The 18,507-nt window shown below is 41.1% G+C and overlaps 1 protein-coding gene across 8 annotated transcripts in view; it reads left to right on the plus strand.

Annotated features, from left to right (window-relative positions):
• TNRC6C (trinucleotide repeat containing adaptor 6C) overlaps positions 1-18,507 on the plus strand; it is an 85,474-nt gene that overhangs the window by 5,601 nt on the left and 61,366 nt on the right. For all 8 annotated transcript variants that reach the window (XM_045569553.1, XM_045569555.1, XM_045569554.1 and 5 more), the window contains exon 3: positions 13,150-13,470. In XM_045569553.1, coding sequence (XP_045425509.1) covers positions 13,150-13,470 — 321 coding nt within the window. The remainder of the gene's footprint in view (positions 1-13,149; positions 13,471-18,507) is intronic.

The raw sequence follows: 18,507 nt of genomic DNA on the forward strand, positions 1-18,507 counted from the left end.
CCCACTTAGCATTCCCTCATCCTGCTTCTCCTGGAGCTGTGCTAAGCAATTTGAAAACCTCTGTGGGAGCCTATTCATAAACAGAATATGCCTTTGTAAATTCTACTGAACACTGTCTTAGCTTTGGTGACCAAAGATAGAGATAGCTGAATACTATTACCTGTTATACCTTAGTGAGACCCTAGATACTCTCATATTGGGGTGGCAGTGGAATCAGCTATAATCCTGTTGCAAAATACTGTTACCTTGTGCATAATAGCTCTCCTGTGGAATAACTGGTGTCTAAGTGTGTAATGCTTTAGACTAGCACGGGTTTTGCTTCCATAATCAGTAATCACTTTTCTTTATTTTGGGCACTGCCCTTAATTTGGACACAGGTCATGATAGCTTGATGTGATATGATGACTTTGTGAGCCTAAATTTTCTTATTGCTTTCTGTTTTTTTTTAATGAATTAAATGGGTTTTTTAAGGACTATAACATTAATAAATATGAAGTTAATTTAATTCAGTGATTTTAAACAGATTTTTTTAAAGTTCATAAAATAGATAAGTTTTTATACAAAAAACTCAAAAGTTAATCATATGTGTGAAAGCAAATATCTTGATGACCCAATATGGCTCACATTCCTATGATTATTGAGTTATGATTTTGAGTTATATACTTTTATACATTCATACATTTAATTAATATCCTTTTGTTTGATTTGGTTTCTTTTTTTAGAGACAGGGTCTTACTCAGTCACCCAAGCTGGAATGCAGTGGCATAATCATAGCTCACTTCAGCCTCCAACTCCTGGGCTGAAGCCATCCTCCTGGCTCAACATCCTGAGTAGCGGGGACTATGGGCGCTTGCCACCACACCTGGCTAATTTTTAAAATTTTTTTGTAGTGACAGGATCTCACTATGTCACCCAGGCTGATCTCCAACTCCTGGGCTCAAGCAATCCTCCTGCCTCGGCCTCCCAAAGTGCTGGGATTATAGGTGTGAGCCACCGTGTCCAGCCTAATTAGTATCCTAATCTTGCTTGTAAGGAGTATAATTTAAGTTTTGCAATCAGGTATTCAGTTTTGCCATGCAGTTAGTTTGTAATTGTTAATTTTAAGAAAACCTTTATGTACTTTTGTTAATGTAAGTCAATTGAAACCATTTCCTTTCATATTGAGTGATAAAGGTTTTGCAGTCACAAATTATATGCAGTGTGCTATACTACTATTAAGGCTCATTCTAGACATATAAAGCTCTTTATCAACATAAATGAAAAATATTAAGAATTGAGGTTTATAGCATATCTTCCCAATTTCATAGTCAAACATAGAGATGAACAAATGGAAGTGGGAACTTAAATTCTGTATGTCACTAACTAGGTGACACCTCTGTTTAGATGAGGCACTTGCTTGCTGTTTACTCATTCATTTAGGGGTCTCAACACAATAATCAGCAGTTAGTATTTTTAAAGCCATCAGATGTGTGTTTTCCTGAGTAGTGTATGCAGTGTAGTACAGTTGGCCAGAATCCTGGATTTTACATGTATTCATGTTCCCAAACCAAATATCATTTTAAATGTATAAGTTATTCCTAATGACAACAGCTAAAAGTCTATTTAGCACGCTTAGCACTATATATTTTATAAAATATGGTATTTTATTTGCCTGTTTACAAAAGTAATGAAATCTTAGCACTTGAAGGGTCCTGAGTGATTATCCAGTTTCTATGTTGAATAAGGAAATGAGATCCAAATAGGTTAAGTGATTTGTATTATAGTCAGTGGCAGAACTGGAACCTCATCTTCTGGTTGTCAGTTATGTATTTTTCCTACAACAACATAATGGGACTGGAGACATAGGTATTATGTGTCTATTGTCAGTATAACCATTCCTTTTAGGAAGGATCTTAGACACTTAGGGTCTTTTCAAATAAGACTGTAAGAAATTCCTAAGAGATTTATTATATGAAGACTCTTTAGGGGATGGCATCTTTTAGGTTTTTAAATATTATTAATAGATATGTCTTTCTTTTGCCATTTGCTCTGTGTTTAAAGTAATTATTTAATTTTACTGTTAAATCCCAAGTGGAATATATAGAAAATGTATTAATTTTTTTTCCTTTCCATGGGAGCAAAAGAAGGTATATTATGATGAGATGTTTTTAAATATATAGGCAATTTAAAAGAATAAAAATTGGCTGGGCACTGTGGCTCACACCTGTAATCCCAGTACTTTTGGAGGCCAAGGCAGGAGGATCACTTGAGGCCAAGAATTCAAGACCAGCCTGGGCAACATAGTGAGACCGCCCCCATCTCTACAAAAAAGAAAAATTAGGCAGGTGTGGTAGCACACACCTGTAGTCCCAGCTACTCAGAAGGCTAAGGCAAGGATCACTTGGTCCCAGGAGTTTGAGGTTGCAGTGAGCTATGATGATGCCACTGCACTCTAGCCCAGGCAACAGAGCAAGACCCTGTCTCAAAACAAAACCAAAAAAAAGAATAAACAATTATTGCAAAAAAAACTCTAAGCAGGTATGTGAATGTATAAGTTTCTTGATCGAATTTTAAAAGAAAGAAGGTAAACCCATTAAACAGTGAAACAGCACACAGTGCTGCTTTTTTACAGGTCCTTTTAACAGCATCTTCCTGAGGGTGTTTCTGTTGAGTCTCAGATAAAGTAAAAGTACCCATCTCCATTTGTTGTAACTTTTCCCTAAGACTTTGAACATAAAGGCAATGTCCAAGTTTAGAGAAGGTTACCAATTTATAACTCTAAAGGAAGCTGATAGTTTGTTTTTCTGAGAAATAATTTGTTTACCTAAATTGGTTTCATTTCTTTGTGGTTTTTTAAATAGCTTTATTGATTCATAATCGATACACTATAAACTGCACATTTTTAACACATTGACTGCCACACTAGAAAAAAAATGTTTTTCCTTGGGGCCACGGTGTTTTATTACAAAAATAGAATAAAAACTTCGAAGATAAAATGATCCTTTCCAATTTTATTAAAAATTTGTTATTTTTAGGCCAGGCGCGGTGGCTCACACCTGTAATCCTAGCACTCTGGGAGGCCGAGGCGGATGGATTGCTCGAGGTCAGGAGTTCGAGACCAGCCTGAGCAAGAGCGAGACCCCGTCTCTACTAAAAATAGAAACAAATTATCTGGCCAACTAAAATATATATAGAGAAAAAAATTAGCCGGGCATGGTGGCGCATGCCTGTAGTCCCAGCTACTCGGGAGGCTGAGGCAGAAGGATTGCTTGAGCCCAGGAGTTTGAGGTTGCTGTGAGCTAGGCTGACTCCACGGCACTCACTCTAGCCCGGGCAACAGAGCAAGACTCTGTCTCAAAAAAAAAAAAAAAAAAAAATTGTTATTTTTTATTGTTTTCTGTGCATGAGTTATATGCAACTTGAAAAATTGTTCATGTGGCTCCCAAGGAAAAGAAACATGAGTCACATATGCTTTACGAAGCCCCAGGCTCAAAACTAGCGTGAGTTAAGTACAACTCACATGGCAGTTAATATGTTAAAGAGAACAATTTGACAAGCTTTGGCATGTATGCACCTGTGAAACCATCCCCACAATCAAGACAACACCCATTGTCCATGAAAGTATCCTCCTTGGCCTTTCCAATCCCTGTCTCCTCCCCCTGTCTGTCTCTAGGCAGACACTGATCTGCTTTCTGTCACTTCAAAAGAGTTTTTATTTTCTAGAATATTATATGAATGGAATCATACACTGTGCACTTTTGGCTTCTTGGACTCAGCACGTACTTTTGAGATTCATCAGTGCTGTCGTGTGTGTTAGAAGTTAGTTCCTTTTTATTGCTGGGCACTGTTCCCTCGTATGAGTACGTCTCAATTTGCTTATCTGTTCACCTATTCACGGACATTTGAGTTGTTTCTAGTTCTGAGCTATAATGAATTAAGCTTCTAAGAACATTCATGTATAAGTCTTTGTGTGGATATATGCCTTCATTTCTCTTGGGTAAATACATAGGAGTAGAATGGTTATATCATACCATAGGCATATGTTTAATTTTCCAAGAAACTGCAAAACCGTTTTCCAAATTGGTTATACTGTTTCACAATTCTACATCCTCACCAACACATGGCATGGTCATCTTTATAATTTTAGCCATTCTAATAGTTATGTAGTTGGTATCTCATGATTTTAATTTGCATTTCCCACGTGACTAATGTTGCACATTAGTTTCATGTGCTCATTTGCCGTCTGTTCAAATCTTTTGCCCATTTTTTATTGTTATTTATTTTCTTATTCCAGATTGGTTTCTGATACTAAATCGGCCTCTGGAGTTGGGCAGAAAGACTCATCACTGCAGCTTAGTTGTCTGCATTCCTCAATCACTTCCCTTCTTTCTCTGCACAGTTACTTGTAGTATAGTAATATCAGAAAACATACACCTTCAAATATCATATTGTATCTGGCCTTTAACACACCTAAGTATTGCATTAATAAATCAGCTAAATATTAGTCACATTTTGCTACCTAGAGTTGGCTAGTTAGTTCATTAATTAATGTAATAAACAGTTAGTAAATACCTACCAGACAGCAGAAATAAGTTCTCTTCTCAAAGAGATGTTTTAGTAAGAGGAGCTAAATAGATAAGCAAATGAATATGAAAGCAAATGAATGCAATAAAATGTTCTGGGTATTGTGATTTATTTATTTATCCCACACCTTCTACCTGAAAGAGTTTAAGTTTGTTCATCTTTTCATCAAATATTTATGTATCTATAAGAAAAGATAACCTGTTTTGTAAAATAAGTGAGAAAACTGGGAAAGGAAAATACTGATACAAACGAAATAAATGCAGGCTGGAGCTGGGCCATTCTTCCAAGGGCAGGGAGGGGTGCCTTATCCCAGGCATCCCACACCCCTTCAATCAGACCATCAAGATTGCACACTCTTTAACAGGCCATCCTACCAGAAAAAGGAGTTGAAACTAGGGAGGGTGGAAAGCTAGCTTATAGAGTCCTTGTACTCCTCTTAAGGACTGTAGATTTGATCTTCTAGACCAAAGGGAGCCATTGGAGAGTTTTAAGTGGAAGATTTATATTTTGGAAAGATGACTGAACCTGCAGGACTGAAGATAAATTAAGCTGCTGGTGTGGAGAGCGGGCTAGAGGCAGTGGGTGTGGTTAAACCAGTGCATGATCAGACTCCAGATGACCGGGTAAAGGGTAGGGGTGGAGAGGGAAAGGCAATGCTGATTGATAGAATAGGCAGAACTTAAAAACTACCTGGGCTAATCATTTGATCCAGCAGATATTTATTGAGCACTTACTATTTGCTTGGTACTATGCTGGTTGCTATGGCAGAAAATGATAAAAAAAAAAAAATACTCTTCCCACTCTAATGGACCTTGGAGCCTTATGGGAAATGGACGTGGATGTCTATCACAATGATGTATGTATCTGTACTAACCGAGATGGCTACTATGAAGGAAAGGAACAATGTTTAATGAGATCATAAACAAAGAAGTCTGAACTAGGTTGGAAATTAAGGCATCCCTGGGTGATCCTGAACTGAATCTGAAGGATGAACTGTACTTAACCAGGCCAGGGAGGATAGAGAGAGGGTTTGCAACTCCCACATACAAAGGGAACAGCATTTGCAAGGACCCTGTGGCAGGATGGAGTGTGGCATTTTCCCAGAACTAAACAAAGAAAAAGCTGGCAAGCAGGTGAGTAGTCAGCAGGGGGAGAGTGGGGTGGGGTGAGGCCTGAGTGGGAGATGGGACTGGCCCACCATGCAGGGCATCGTTGGGGTGTCATGTTCTTTTTCCTAAGAGAATAAGAAGGCTTTTCAAAATCAATTTGAAGTAGGGCCAATTTTTCTCCTCCCTCACCAGCCTTCTTACTAAATGTTGGAGTCATTTAACTTGGGCTCCCTCTTCTGGCAGGTTGTAGGATTCTGCACTTTTTGGGGGGAAATAGATCTAAGTCTTACTATACTACTATTTCACAGTTTATCAATTTATTAAAGAAAACACACACACAGTCCTACAGAAGGCAGTGTACATGTCCTGGGCGAACACATTTGAGACATAATTCAACTTAAACCTGTGTTTCATGAGATTTAGGATTTGCTGTTTGTTCTAAGAGCTTGTTCAGTTCAGGATGATTTAGCATGAATAGAGGACATGGTCAGGAGTTGAGGGAACTGACAAGCTCACTCAGTGGATTTTCTTTACCTTTAATATTTTATGCAGGGTCAGCCTCACTTGGGAGCATTGCAATTGATGTTACATATTGAGAAGATTATAGAAAAGCCAGTGTGTATTAATGCTGTATTGATTACTTGGCTTGAACATGTGCTGTTATCAAAATTTTCTATTTTGATCTTCTAAGTCAGCCTGCTGTTGCTTAAAAAGAAGTTAGAAGTACTTGCCTATAGGATAAACAATACATTTTCTTAGAGTAGTAGTGTCCAAGGCCCAAAACACAGTAACCTTTTAATGAAATAATTCTTATTGTTAGTAATCATTATTAAAATAATTTTACTTTCTTTTATGTTATCTAGTCTGTTATATTGAGAGTAGCATTTAATTTAATACCTTTTAGAGAGGTAACTGTAATACATTAGAATAGAAAATACCTCTAAACAGCATTTCTCATTAGCAACAGACACTAAGTTAATGTAGTTTGTAGTTAATGAGTTTGTGCTCATTTTGAGCTGGGCTCCAAGTGTTGCCATGGTGATAGAGCAGCCAGAAGCCTCAACTGAACAAACAGAAGGCCACAGCTTTGTATCCCACCGGGACAACTAATAAACACAACAGATGGACCCTCCTTACTCAGAGCTATCTTCTGCTTGCATCTCATCATTCTAAAGCAACTTCTTGCCCCAATATTTGTTGCTGTGTAGGTTGCAGAAGAAATTGTAATAACAAAAATATTCCTTAGAATCACTGATTGTTTTGGCACAAGAGAATAGTTCTCTTATACGTAGCCGCATTTGCGAACAGTAATCATATATTTGAGTAAATTTAAAATGTCAAGAAACTCAATCTTTGAATATATATTCTGAAATGCCTAGAATTAATGCAGGATTTTTGAACATTTTTCTTTTTTTGTCATCGTGTAGTGCATAAGAGAAGTTCTGTGCTTTATCATACAAAACTAAGTTCTGAGATGACACCGTTCATAAGACATTATTGTAACGTCTTACTGATGGAGTTGGAGCATGAATGAGGAAACTATATTAAATTTACACACCATTTGTAAGGCACATCCAAATTTCAGAAAGACATGTTAAAATGTGTAGGTAAAATGTCCCTCCAGGTTAGCATTTACCTATAAAAAGTAACTTTTAAAATACATGTTTCTAATCCATTGCATGCCTACTTGTCAGTACGCTTTAGGCCAATGGTGGTAGCCCATGAGATTCTACTTGAGGGTTTATGTAAGTCCCTTTACCAGTAAATGTATTAGAAGGAAACAGTTGTAACTCACACCACGTACTGTGATGTTGTTTAGGTGGTTGAAAGCTTTAAATGTACTACTTGCCTAAAAAAAAAATCTATGCTCTTAATCAGATTTTGGCTGAAGGATATAGAAACCACTGTAGCTATTTTAAGCCAAGTCAGTTTAAATATGGGAAACTGGGTGATTATAAAATCACTGAAAGGACTAGGGGGGCAGGCCTTTAGGCTGGGCCTCCAGAAATGACACTGCAAAGCTACCACTGGGAAGAATTGGGAGGGCCCCCACGGGCCCTGTTGACTAGAGCACAGTGCCACTGCGGCTGTCAAGGGTCAGGTGCCTGCCAGGTCACACGCACAAGCATCTAACTGGGGGAGCCTGAGCTGTGGCATCAGCTGTCCTTGCAGCGGAGCTGGGTAAGCTGTGCCAGGCCTCCCTCAGTCCTACGCTGGGGGTGGGGTGGGGTGGGGGTGGGGAGAAGACCACTTTGACTACTTGCTTTGTAATTTTTCTTGTAATTCATTAACACTTATGTAGCGCTTAACTTTTCAAACTGTTTGAGACCCAAATTAAGATGGGAAGTTTAGAGCCAGACTAAGATCTAATTCTCAATCCTGAGTACAATTGTCATTATCTCTTCCAAATTACTCCAGTTGCTCCTTTAAGACTCTCTGCTTTCCCTTCCTTCTCCCCTTCTTTAATTCATTCTCTGTGGTTCTTTAACACGATTTAAAAAACAAAAACCATTTCTGTTTCTTCTGAGAGGATTATAACATAAAACTTACTGTGCACCATGTGCCAGACACTGCTCTAAACTGTTCTTTACATATGTAATAATAGCATTTAGTACCCTTTCAGTACCCTCTCAGTAAGGGATTTGTAGCTCTGTTTTATCCCACACTTACCCACATTTCACAGATGGCACAATGGAGGGATGGAGAGATTAAGTAACTTACCCAGGACCCGTAGCTAGTAAGTGTCAGCTGAGGTTTGAGTTAAGTCCATGCTCTTAGCTGTGGCACTACCTCTGAGACGTGCACAGGAATGATAACCCTTCCAAGTGGTGATTATCTCTGCCAGGGGAAGGCAGAATATACAGCCGTGGAGGGGAAGATGGGCAGGGCTTTGGTGGATTTGGCGACATTTTATTTCTTAAGCTGGAGATTGGGTACGTGGAGGTTTGTTGATTGTTTGATCTTTATGCCTTTTTATACATCTTAAATATTTCCAAATAAATTTTTAAAGAAAGGACTATCTTGGTAGTATAACTTGGGTAATTAAATAAGATGGAAACAGCTCAGTACACTTGGGTACCCCATGCTTCCCTGCTGTGTTCAGTCGCAGCTGAGAAAGTAGGTGGATCTTAGTAGGAGACTTCTTTTCCCAAGCTGTGTTCCTGCACAAGTTGCAGAGCTGAACAAGGAGGCTGCTGCCATGCCGTCTCCCTTCCCTGGGAAGGTAGTGCCAGACAGGATCACATGGTTCTAGAACTTGCACACGGTCTCAGGGAGCCTCAACAGGTTTTAAGTGCTTGTTGAGTTTAGACAACCAGTGACCGTCACAGCCACTTGACCATCCATGGGTTTGCAATCATAGAAGACTGTCCCTAGAGTTTCTCCCTGAAAAACTGGAGGCTCCGCACTTCCTCATGTGCTACAGCCAGGACAGGAACACCGTGGAGTGTCGGTACACCAGCCCTGAGTGCTCTCCCAGCTGCTGGCCAAGTAATACAACCCAAAATCCTTACAAGGTCTGTGCCTACCTTCCCAGCCTCGTGTCAGACAGCTCTGCCCCTCGGGTACTCGCTCCAGCCCTGCCAGCCTTGTTCAAGTCCCTGGAGGTGAGAAGCTCTTTCCCACATCAGGGCCTTCCCATGCACTGCCTTGGCTGGTGGGCACGGGCCCGCAGGCACAGCGCACGCACACGTGCACTTCCCCTGGCCAACACCAACACCCTGTGGCAGCTTTATTGTCACTTCCTCATGAAGCTTTTTGAGTCTCCAAACTAAATTAGGTTCTCTTTTCCCACTGTTAGTTTTATTTTGCTTACCACAATTTGTGATTGTGTATTTGTGGAATCATTTAATGTCCATCTATTACTATGTTAGCAACTATAAGGACAGGGGCCGTATCCATTTATTTTCCTCAGCATTCCCAGTGCCTGGCACAAAATCGGCACTCATTACGTCTTTTCTAAATACGGAGAGGCCAGGTGGAGAGGTGAGAGTGCTGACACACTGGGGTGGGGAGAGAACGGCAGGCCAGGTGGATCCCTGATTTACCTGCCCTGCTTTCCTTTTTTCACAGCACTTAGCACCTTCTGGTGACCCGTATCTTACTTATACAGTGTTTATCGTTTAAGTTTCCCCTGCTGAGATGTGAGCTCCATATGAATGGGAATTTCTTTTTTGTTCACCGAGACAGCCCCAGCCTAGAAGTGCAGCTGGGCTGTAGAAAGCCGTGGTATTTGTTGGGTGAATGAGTACCTAGAAGTCCAGGTCATAGGCTGAGAGAGGAAGTGAGGTGGTAGCAGGGTTTCAAAGAATAGGAAAAGTTTTAAACACTTACAAGGGAATTTTGGCAGTCCACATCAGATTAGTAAGAGGAATTCTTAGTAGCAGTGGGGACTTAGGCTCACATAAGTAGATAGTTGAGCTCCTCACTGTTTCGGAGACTCTGTGTGGCAGTGTCAAGCCTTCTGGAAACCAGACTGAAGGTTGGAATAATACGGAAGTGTGGATAGCATAGTTGCAGGAAGGAATGTCAGGGGGCCTCCAGTGTCAGAGAGACCAGCCAAGCAGCGCAGAGTCGCCAGGGAAGAGGAAGAGGACGGGTTTGAGGAGGCCGAGGGCCCAGCTGGGAGCTAAGGAGCCAGGTCAGTGGCACAGTCCTCCTCTCTTGGCCTCTGAGAGGTGACTAATATATTAAATAGTATAAAAGTTTGAAAAGGTTCTCCTTCTAATAAAGTCCTCAGAGCCCTAAAGGGACAGTCTGAATTTCCTGTCCATACTGTAGCCCGTTGGTTTGGAAAAACAATGGTAGGAATTTATAAACTATTTGGCCCTATTATAACAATGCTACCTAAAAATTTTTAGCTGAAAGCGGAAAATTATTTCTTGGAAAGAAAAATGTTTTAAAAGACTGTTGCTTTCTTATGTAGAGTTAACATCTACCTTTTCACCAGCAGATGTCACCCTCGTTTTGTAAGAAGGTGAAAAGTTGTCCGGCAAAGAGTAACCAAAATTTCCACCTTGCTGAGTTTTATTAGCTATGTAGTTATCAAATTACTGCAGTCTTAATTTTTTAAAATAAAACATTTGGTTTGTTGATGATCCATAAACAAAATCAAGCTAAAATTCCCATTGCCTTCCTGTGTTCTCTTGCTGTGTGAAGACACTGGTACGTAAAAAGATAGATTTCTGTATGAGTCTTTATCATTTAGGATGTCCTTAGATTCAGGTCTGTTTGAAGAAGACGTACATGAGTATTTCTTTAAGGCCAGACACGGTGGTCACGCCTGCAATCCCAGCACTTTGGGAGGCTGAGGCGGGAGGATCGCTGGAGCCCAGGAGTTTGAGGCTGCAGTGAGCTATGATGACGCCTGATGCCACTGCACTCTAGCTCAGGCAACAGAGCAGGACCCTGTCTAAAAAAAAAAAAAAGATGGCTTTGATATCCAATTTTTGGGGCAGTAATAGATGTAGAAATTTAGATCCGAAAAGAGTGTATGGCAGTCAAAAAGTGCCCATTTCATTTACCTGTATTGGAATAGATCCAAATTTTGAGATCTTCCACTTACCATTTGAGATTATGTTAGGTGGCTGCCAGTTCCAAGGATCCAAAAAGTACTGGCTTACACCAGAGAAGATTTATCACTACATCATATAAAAGACCCAGAGGTACAGCTCAACTGGGTCAGAATTCCTGGTTCCTTCTGTCTCTTTGCTTTGCTGAGCAAGGCTCCTTTTCCCTTCCGTTGGGGTACAGGATGACCTGCAGACCACCAGCCATAGCATTAGCATTGCAGGCAGCGGGAAATACTCCTGTGAGAGCTAGTATGTGGGCAAACTGAGCAATCTGTGTTTGCATGGTATTCCAGGGGCCCTTGGTCTTTTTATTAAACAAAGAAATATTTAATGACATTTTTCTGTTTGTGAAACCATGTGCTAGTACTTCAGTGTGTAGAGCTGTAAGGGAAAATCTCACCTGAAAAAGCTTGTGATCTGCCACAACTCCTGGTTTCTCAGTGTGTTTCACTTGCAAACTTTATGAAAATAGTTAATTACATTTATGTTTAACATATTTCTGAGAAGCCAGCTCAAACTTTATAAACACTGTATACTTTGGCTACACTAAATTTATTAAAAAACAATTTTCTTTCTTCAATAATAAGTTAACTTTAACCTACTATTAACTATTTTACTTTATAAGCTTTTTAATTTTTTTAACTTTTTGACTCTTTTGTAATAACACTTAGCCTAAAAAGATAAACACATTGTATAGCTAAACAAAAATATTTTCCTTATATCCTTACTCTATAAGGTTTTTTGTTGTTGTTGTTGTTTTTTACTTTTTAAATTATTTGTTAGAAACTAAAACACAAACACATTAGCCTGGGCCTACACAGGGTCAGGATCATCAATATCACTGTCTTCCACCTCCTCCACATCTTGTCCCACTGGAAGGTCTCCCGGAGAGGTAACATGGAGCTGTCATCTCCTATGATAACAATGCCTTCTTCTAGAATGGCTCCTGACCTGCCTGAGGCTATTTTACAGTTTTTTGTATATAACTAAAAGCAGTACACTCTAAAATAACAGAAAGTATAGTATAGTAAATACATAAACCAGTAATGTAGTCTTTTATATTACTGGCAGTGGTATAGGTTTGTTTACACCAGCATCACCACAAATACCTAAATAATATGTTGTCCTATGACATTATGATGGCTATGAAGTCCCTTTGTTAAAAGGATCTGTTCTATAAAATTTAGATTCAGTCAAAAGGCTGCACTCAAGGATCCAAAAGGCCACGTGTGTGGATAGGAATTTTTCAGCTTCATTATAATGTCATGGGACCACCGTGGCATCTGCAGTCCATCATTGACTGAAATGTCATTATGTGACATATGACTATATTCAGCTTTAATTGTTCAGACGATCAGAGTGCACCAGAACATATTTCATATATTATCATCAGAATTAAAACAAAATGTATATAAATTCATGAACACCTGAAGATCCCATAAATTTTATAAACACTTAACAAGAGCAGTGGTTCTCACAGGGTGGTCCAAGGACCAGCAGCATCAACATCATCTCAAAACTAGCCAGAAATGCAAATTCCCAGTTTCTCCTCCCCCTCCAGTCTCCTGAATCAGAAAGTCTGTAAGTGGGGCCCAAGAGTCTGGGCTTTAGTAAGCCCTTTGGGTGATTGTGATGCAAGCCAGGTGTTAGCACTACTACTCTAATCTATCTTTATCACCTTCATTTTCTGGATGAGGAAACTAAGGCACAAGATCTCAAGATCACACGTCCTTTGTAGGAAAACTCGGTCTCAAACCTAGAACTCTAGACTTTAGTCCAGTTCTAGCTCCAAAGCACTACATTGCCATTTTTTTTTTTCTCAGTTTATTTCAGTTTCCTTGGTTTAGGTTGGGTTTTAAAGAAATGTTACTAAAGTTTTGGGTTCTTTTTTGTTTTGTTCCTTTTAGTGCCAGAACCTACTAAGACCTGTTCAAGCCAGCCCCAACCTGCCGGTACCAGTCCTTCCACCAGCACTATCTCCAGCAGCAGCAATGGCAAGCGTGCATCTGCCAGTGGCCAGCAGCCAGCTGCATCCCGTTACCTGCCTCGCGAGGTGCCTCCACGCTTCCGCCAGCAAGAGCAGAAGCAGCTGTTGAAGAGAGGTCAGCCATTGCCTACGGGGACTCTAACCAGTGTGAGCCCAGCCCAGGGAGCTGGGCCTGCAGGGGTAAGCCCTCCTCCCCTGCCTGGAGCCGGAACACAGCATCATCCCAGTAAACTCCAACCAGGTAAAAACCACATAGAATGAGACATTCTTTTGAGCTTAGAACTGGTGTGCTATTTTCAGCTTTGCTGCTGCATAATAAAAATAGACATATTTTGGTCCATGTTGACTATATAGACATAATAGAGACAGACAGATTCATTCCAGTAGTTGGATTTTAAAATTTAATTGTGTTTTCCCCTTATTTATTTACATTATTTTTCATGTATTTGTAGATGGCTTTAGCTACTTCAGCTCAGTTTGTTTCTTACCAGAAACTAAAGGTCTGGGCATAGGTTTATACGAACCCATCAAAGCAGATGCTGCACAACCCTACAGTGAAAATTTTTTAATAAAACGCTTTTCTCTCAATTTACTAGGCTTTGTAATGAGTGCACACATTCTTTGCAAGGAGGTGACAGCCTTCTAATGAGTGTTTCTAACTGTAACTTAGTCACACACTTTGAGCCAAACCTGTCTGATATCTTCTCATCTTAAGCTCCTGCGGAGTCTAGGATTTTACTCTGCCTGATTCTTTTTTTTTTTTTTTTTTTTTTGAGACAGGGTCTCGCTGTGTTGCCCGGGCTAGAGTGAGTGCCATGGCATCAGCCTAGCTCACAGCAACCTCAAACTCCTGGGCTTAAGCAATCCTCCTGCCTCAGCCTCCCGAGTAGCTGGGACTACAGGCATGCACCACCATGCCCGGCTAATTTTTTCTATATATATATTTTAGTTGGCCAGATAATTTGTTTCTATTTTTAGTAGAGACGGGGTCTCGCTCTTGCTCAGGCTGATCTCGAACTCCTGACCTCGAGCCATCCACCCACCTCAGCCTCCCAGAGTGCTAGGATTACAGGCGTGAGCCACCACGCCCGGCCTCTGCCTGATTCTTGTTGCCTCCTTGCCTGCAATTAGATGTTTGCTTTCTCTTGGCTCCCAAAAAAATCATCACTTGTTTATTTGCTTTCCAGCTGCCAAAATATAGATGTCTCTTATTTCATCTCCTGTCAGCTCCAGTTCCAATCTCCTTGACTTTATGGATTTGTACTTTTGAAAAATTTGTTTATTGTAGTTTTAGGGAATTTTTGGAAGAGAGCAAAGTATTTGTGTTCAGCTGCTATGTTTATGTTCTCAACTTTTGGTTCATGTAATTTAACCAATAATCAGTGCTGTTTCTAGAATGGAAACATATCTGTTGATGGTTGTGAAATTCAGGTCTGTAATTAGATAAGCGAGGAGGCTTATTTGATTGGAATTTAAAAGAAACATGTCACAAATTATATTAGCACATGTTTTCTTTCCTGTGCTGCCTTTTAATATGGGGTATAATTCCAAAATGACCTAAAAGTATTTATAGCAATGTTTTGTAAAACCATGACTTTGTAGTATATTCAGAATAATATTCTTACCTTTCATTAAATCAGAGGTCCCCTCACAAATCTGCCCTAGTCACCTAGTTCCTAATACACAAACTCTCAGTTTTTCTGCCTGGCTATTAAGGCACTTCACAGACTTGTCTAGCCAGCCTTTTTCCTTCCTATTCTCCGTGGGCAACTTTCTATTCTGACCGGGACTCCTTCCTCAGTCTCTCTCAAATAAACCATGCTCAGTGTCAAGTCTTTTCCCAGTACATCTAGAGTGCAGTGGCATCATCATAGCTCACTGTAACCTCCAACTCCTAGACTCAAGTTATCCTCCTGCCTCAGCCTCCCGAGTAGCTGGGACTACAGGCACGTGCCACCACACCCAGCTAAGCATGTACACCTTGATTGTCTTTCACCTTTCTTTCTCTCCAGTTCATTGTCACCATCCCCCATGAAGGTTACCTTAAGTATCTCCACCTTCATTGATCTTGGAGGTATAATACAGCCAGTCTGCAACATGCAACTTTGTACCTGTTGCGTATTATATAACCTGGCATATTATTCATAAAAGTCTCACCTCTCAACTAAGTTGAAAATATCTGGCCAGGCGCAGTGGCTCACGCCTATAATCCTAGCACTCTGGGAGGCCGAGATAGGAGGATCATTTGAGCTCAGGAGTTCAATACCAGCCTGAGCAAGAGCGAGACCCCGTCTCTACTAAAAATAGAAAGAAATTACCTGGACAACTAACAATATATAGGAAAAATTAGCCGGGCGTGGTGGCGCATGCCTGTAGTCCCAGCTACTTGGGAGCCTGAGGCAGGAGGATTGCTTGAGTCCAGGAGTTTGAGGTTGCTGTGAGCTAGGCTGAAACCACGGCACTGTAGCCCAGGCAACAGAGTGAGACTCTGTCTCAAAAAAAAAAAAAAAAAGAAAGAAAGAAAGAAAGAAAGAAAATATCCTATAAAGTGTCTGAACTTTCTGTTGTATGACTAGGTTAGCAGAGTGGAAACTGTAAGTGAAGACTTGGAAGCTTCTATTGGTTATGCCACCAACTAATACTTCCAATTTCTTGTCTAAAATGAGAGATCTGAATCTCTCATGGTCTGAACCTCTTGTGACTTCTAATCTCTAAGGTCCTTTCCCTTTAATTTCTAACTCAAACAGTATTGCAAAGAGCTTGTTTGATTTTGTCAGTGGAAAGCATTGTTGTAACGCCATCCCATTTTGTTATGGAATTGGCACAGGGATTATAGGTGAGCATCAGTGTGCATGGAGGCAGTATGGCAGAGTGGCCAAAAGACAGGCTTATCCACTTTCCAGACCCACAACCTCCTGGGTGACCTTGACCAAATCACTTTCATTTCCTGTACTTTTGACTTGTGACTCCTTATCTATAAAATGAAGAGATTTCTGTAATACTTGATAGGATTTTGAAGATGAGGTATTTGTTTTATACTCAGCACAAGGCCTTGCAGTAGTAAGTGTTCAGTAGATGCAGATGATAGTTGTTAATGTGGGACTTGTGAGACTTTGAAATATGCAACAAATACATACCCATCTTTGAAACACTGTTATGAAACAGAGTACTTTTTTAAAAACCTCACAATCTTTAAATGGCTAAATTCTAAAACAGTGCAATAAAGCTTTCTCATCACTTTGTGGCTTTGGTATATTTTGAAATTTCAGTTCTTCCTAGAGTTGAAGTATTCTGTAAACTTTTCATTTTTATGGTACAAGTTTTTAATGAATTCACATCCAGGTGCATTTCTATTAGTGTATTCCAGAAGAGCGACCAGATTTCTAGTTGCCGGTGAGTCTGGGAAGGGGTGGCTTTGCTTTGCTGTTGGCAGGAGTATAAACAGACACAACCTCTGTGGCGGGTTTGGCAGGGTTTATCCAAATGTCGGGTGGTCCTGCCTCTGCACCCAGCTGCCCAGGTACAGAAATGCACCCTGCACACACTTGGAGCACAGCTCTTCACTGACAGCCGGGTGCTCAGTGGTGGTTCTCTGCTCTGTGACAGGCAGGTGGAAACGTGTGGAGAGGCAATAAGGACAAAAATGGAGTTGTCTCTTTGGAACGGTTACAAGTGTAGGTGCCATTAGTTTTCCAGTGACCCACACGTGCTTTATCATGTGATCATAACAGCCTGTGTTTGAGGACCTAAGTCCTGGATACTTTTAATGTTTAATTATGCTGATGTTGAACTGAAACTCAATCAAGTTTAAGGGGAGGGGAGAGGCCTCCCGCTGGGACAGGGCTGCCCCGCCCAGACCCTGCTCCCTATAGGCTGGTCTTTAAATGTGGCGGTGGGCTGAGGAACCTCACTCTGTGCTGTCCCAAGTCCTGCAGGCGCAGGAAGAATGTCGAGGAATGCTGCTTGTCAGAGTCGTCAGGTGCTGAGCGCCTGGCACCCAGTGCGCCGGGCCATGTTTCCTGCTGTTCCTGCTCTCCGCCGAGCCCACTGTGCGAGGGGAGACGGAACTGCAGGTGCACAGGTCCCCGAAGGTGCAGGGCACAGGGACGTGGAGGCCCAGGACGCGGCCCTGCCGGCACTACCTGTGAACTATGTAAAAGAAAAATCTGAACAACCCAGAAAAGACGCTGATAACTACCCACCAGTATCAAACCTCCACAATAACGGTGCTATAGGGGAATTAGGAAAGCTATTGAAAGCTCCCAAAGATCATCAAGAAAAACAGAAGGAAAAAAAGCATCCATTTGTTCTTTATGGCTGCGGAGAAAAACCAAGGAGCATAGGTAGCCAAAAACCTCACACGTGTGCGTCCGCCCCTGCACAAATCAGCTTTATGAGCCAAGAACAGAAGACAGGTGGCAAAAACGAAATCTGTTGCTCAAAGGTAACCTGCTTTTTCGTGGATATGGAGAACAAAAGAAAGGTAAAGTCTTCTGCCTCAGAAAACTTGTGAGTGACAGAATACAGGAGGTGCTGTTTTGCCAGAGCTTTAAAAAAGTCACATGGACAACCTCTTTTAAAAAGCATAAATGACAAAGCTCAGGCAATAGGAATTTTGGGTTGTATTTTCTAAGAACTATGTGGTGTTTTTAGCTTATAGTTAATATTGCTTTTACTTTGAAAGGTGTGAATAAAGTTAACTATTTTGTTTGAAAAAAAATCAAGTTTAAGGTAAAAGCAGGTTATCAATGGGCTACCAATTCAAAATGAACTTTTCCAGCCTCAAGCTGCTCATTGCCATTAATGGTTGGTGCTGTAACCGCACTGTAGGTGGATCGTGTGGCTGCCATCCCTCAGGGAAAACACGGGCTCTCATGCAGGCAGGGCAGAGCAGGCCTAGAAAGGTCCTGAAAGGACTGGAGAGCAGCTGAGAGGAGCCCAGTGCAGAGCTGCAGCTGCAGCCTGCGAGCATTTCAGCTACCAAAAGGCTGGCCTGAGAACCCAGGAGCCCACTGCCTTGGGCAGCTCCAGAGGGCACAGGTAGAACCGGGGCAGCAAGAGTACTGAGCGGTAGGTGGGGTTCAGCTTTGTGGGAGAACATTCATCTCCTCCTTTTACTGGCAGTAGCCAGAGAGACACAGTCAGCTGTCACTAGGCTTCTGCAAGGTAGACAGGCCGGGGTGCGTCCCAGCCTTGGTTCCAGGTTCTCTTTAAATAAAGACTATTACAGCCAAATGGAACATTGGCCTTCTCATAAGATCATAGAAGGGAAGTGGAT

The sequence above is a fragment of the Lemur catta genome, chromosome 15, assembly GCF_020740605.2.
Source record: "Lemur catta isolate mLemCat1 chromosome 15, mLemCat1.pri, whole genome shotgun sequence".
Classification (NCBI taxonomy): Eukaryota; Metazoa; Chordata; class Mammalia; order Primates; family Lemuridae; genus Lemur; species Lemur catta.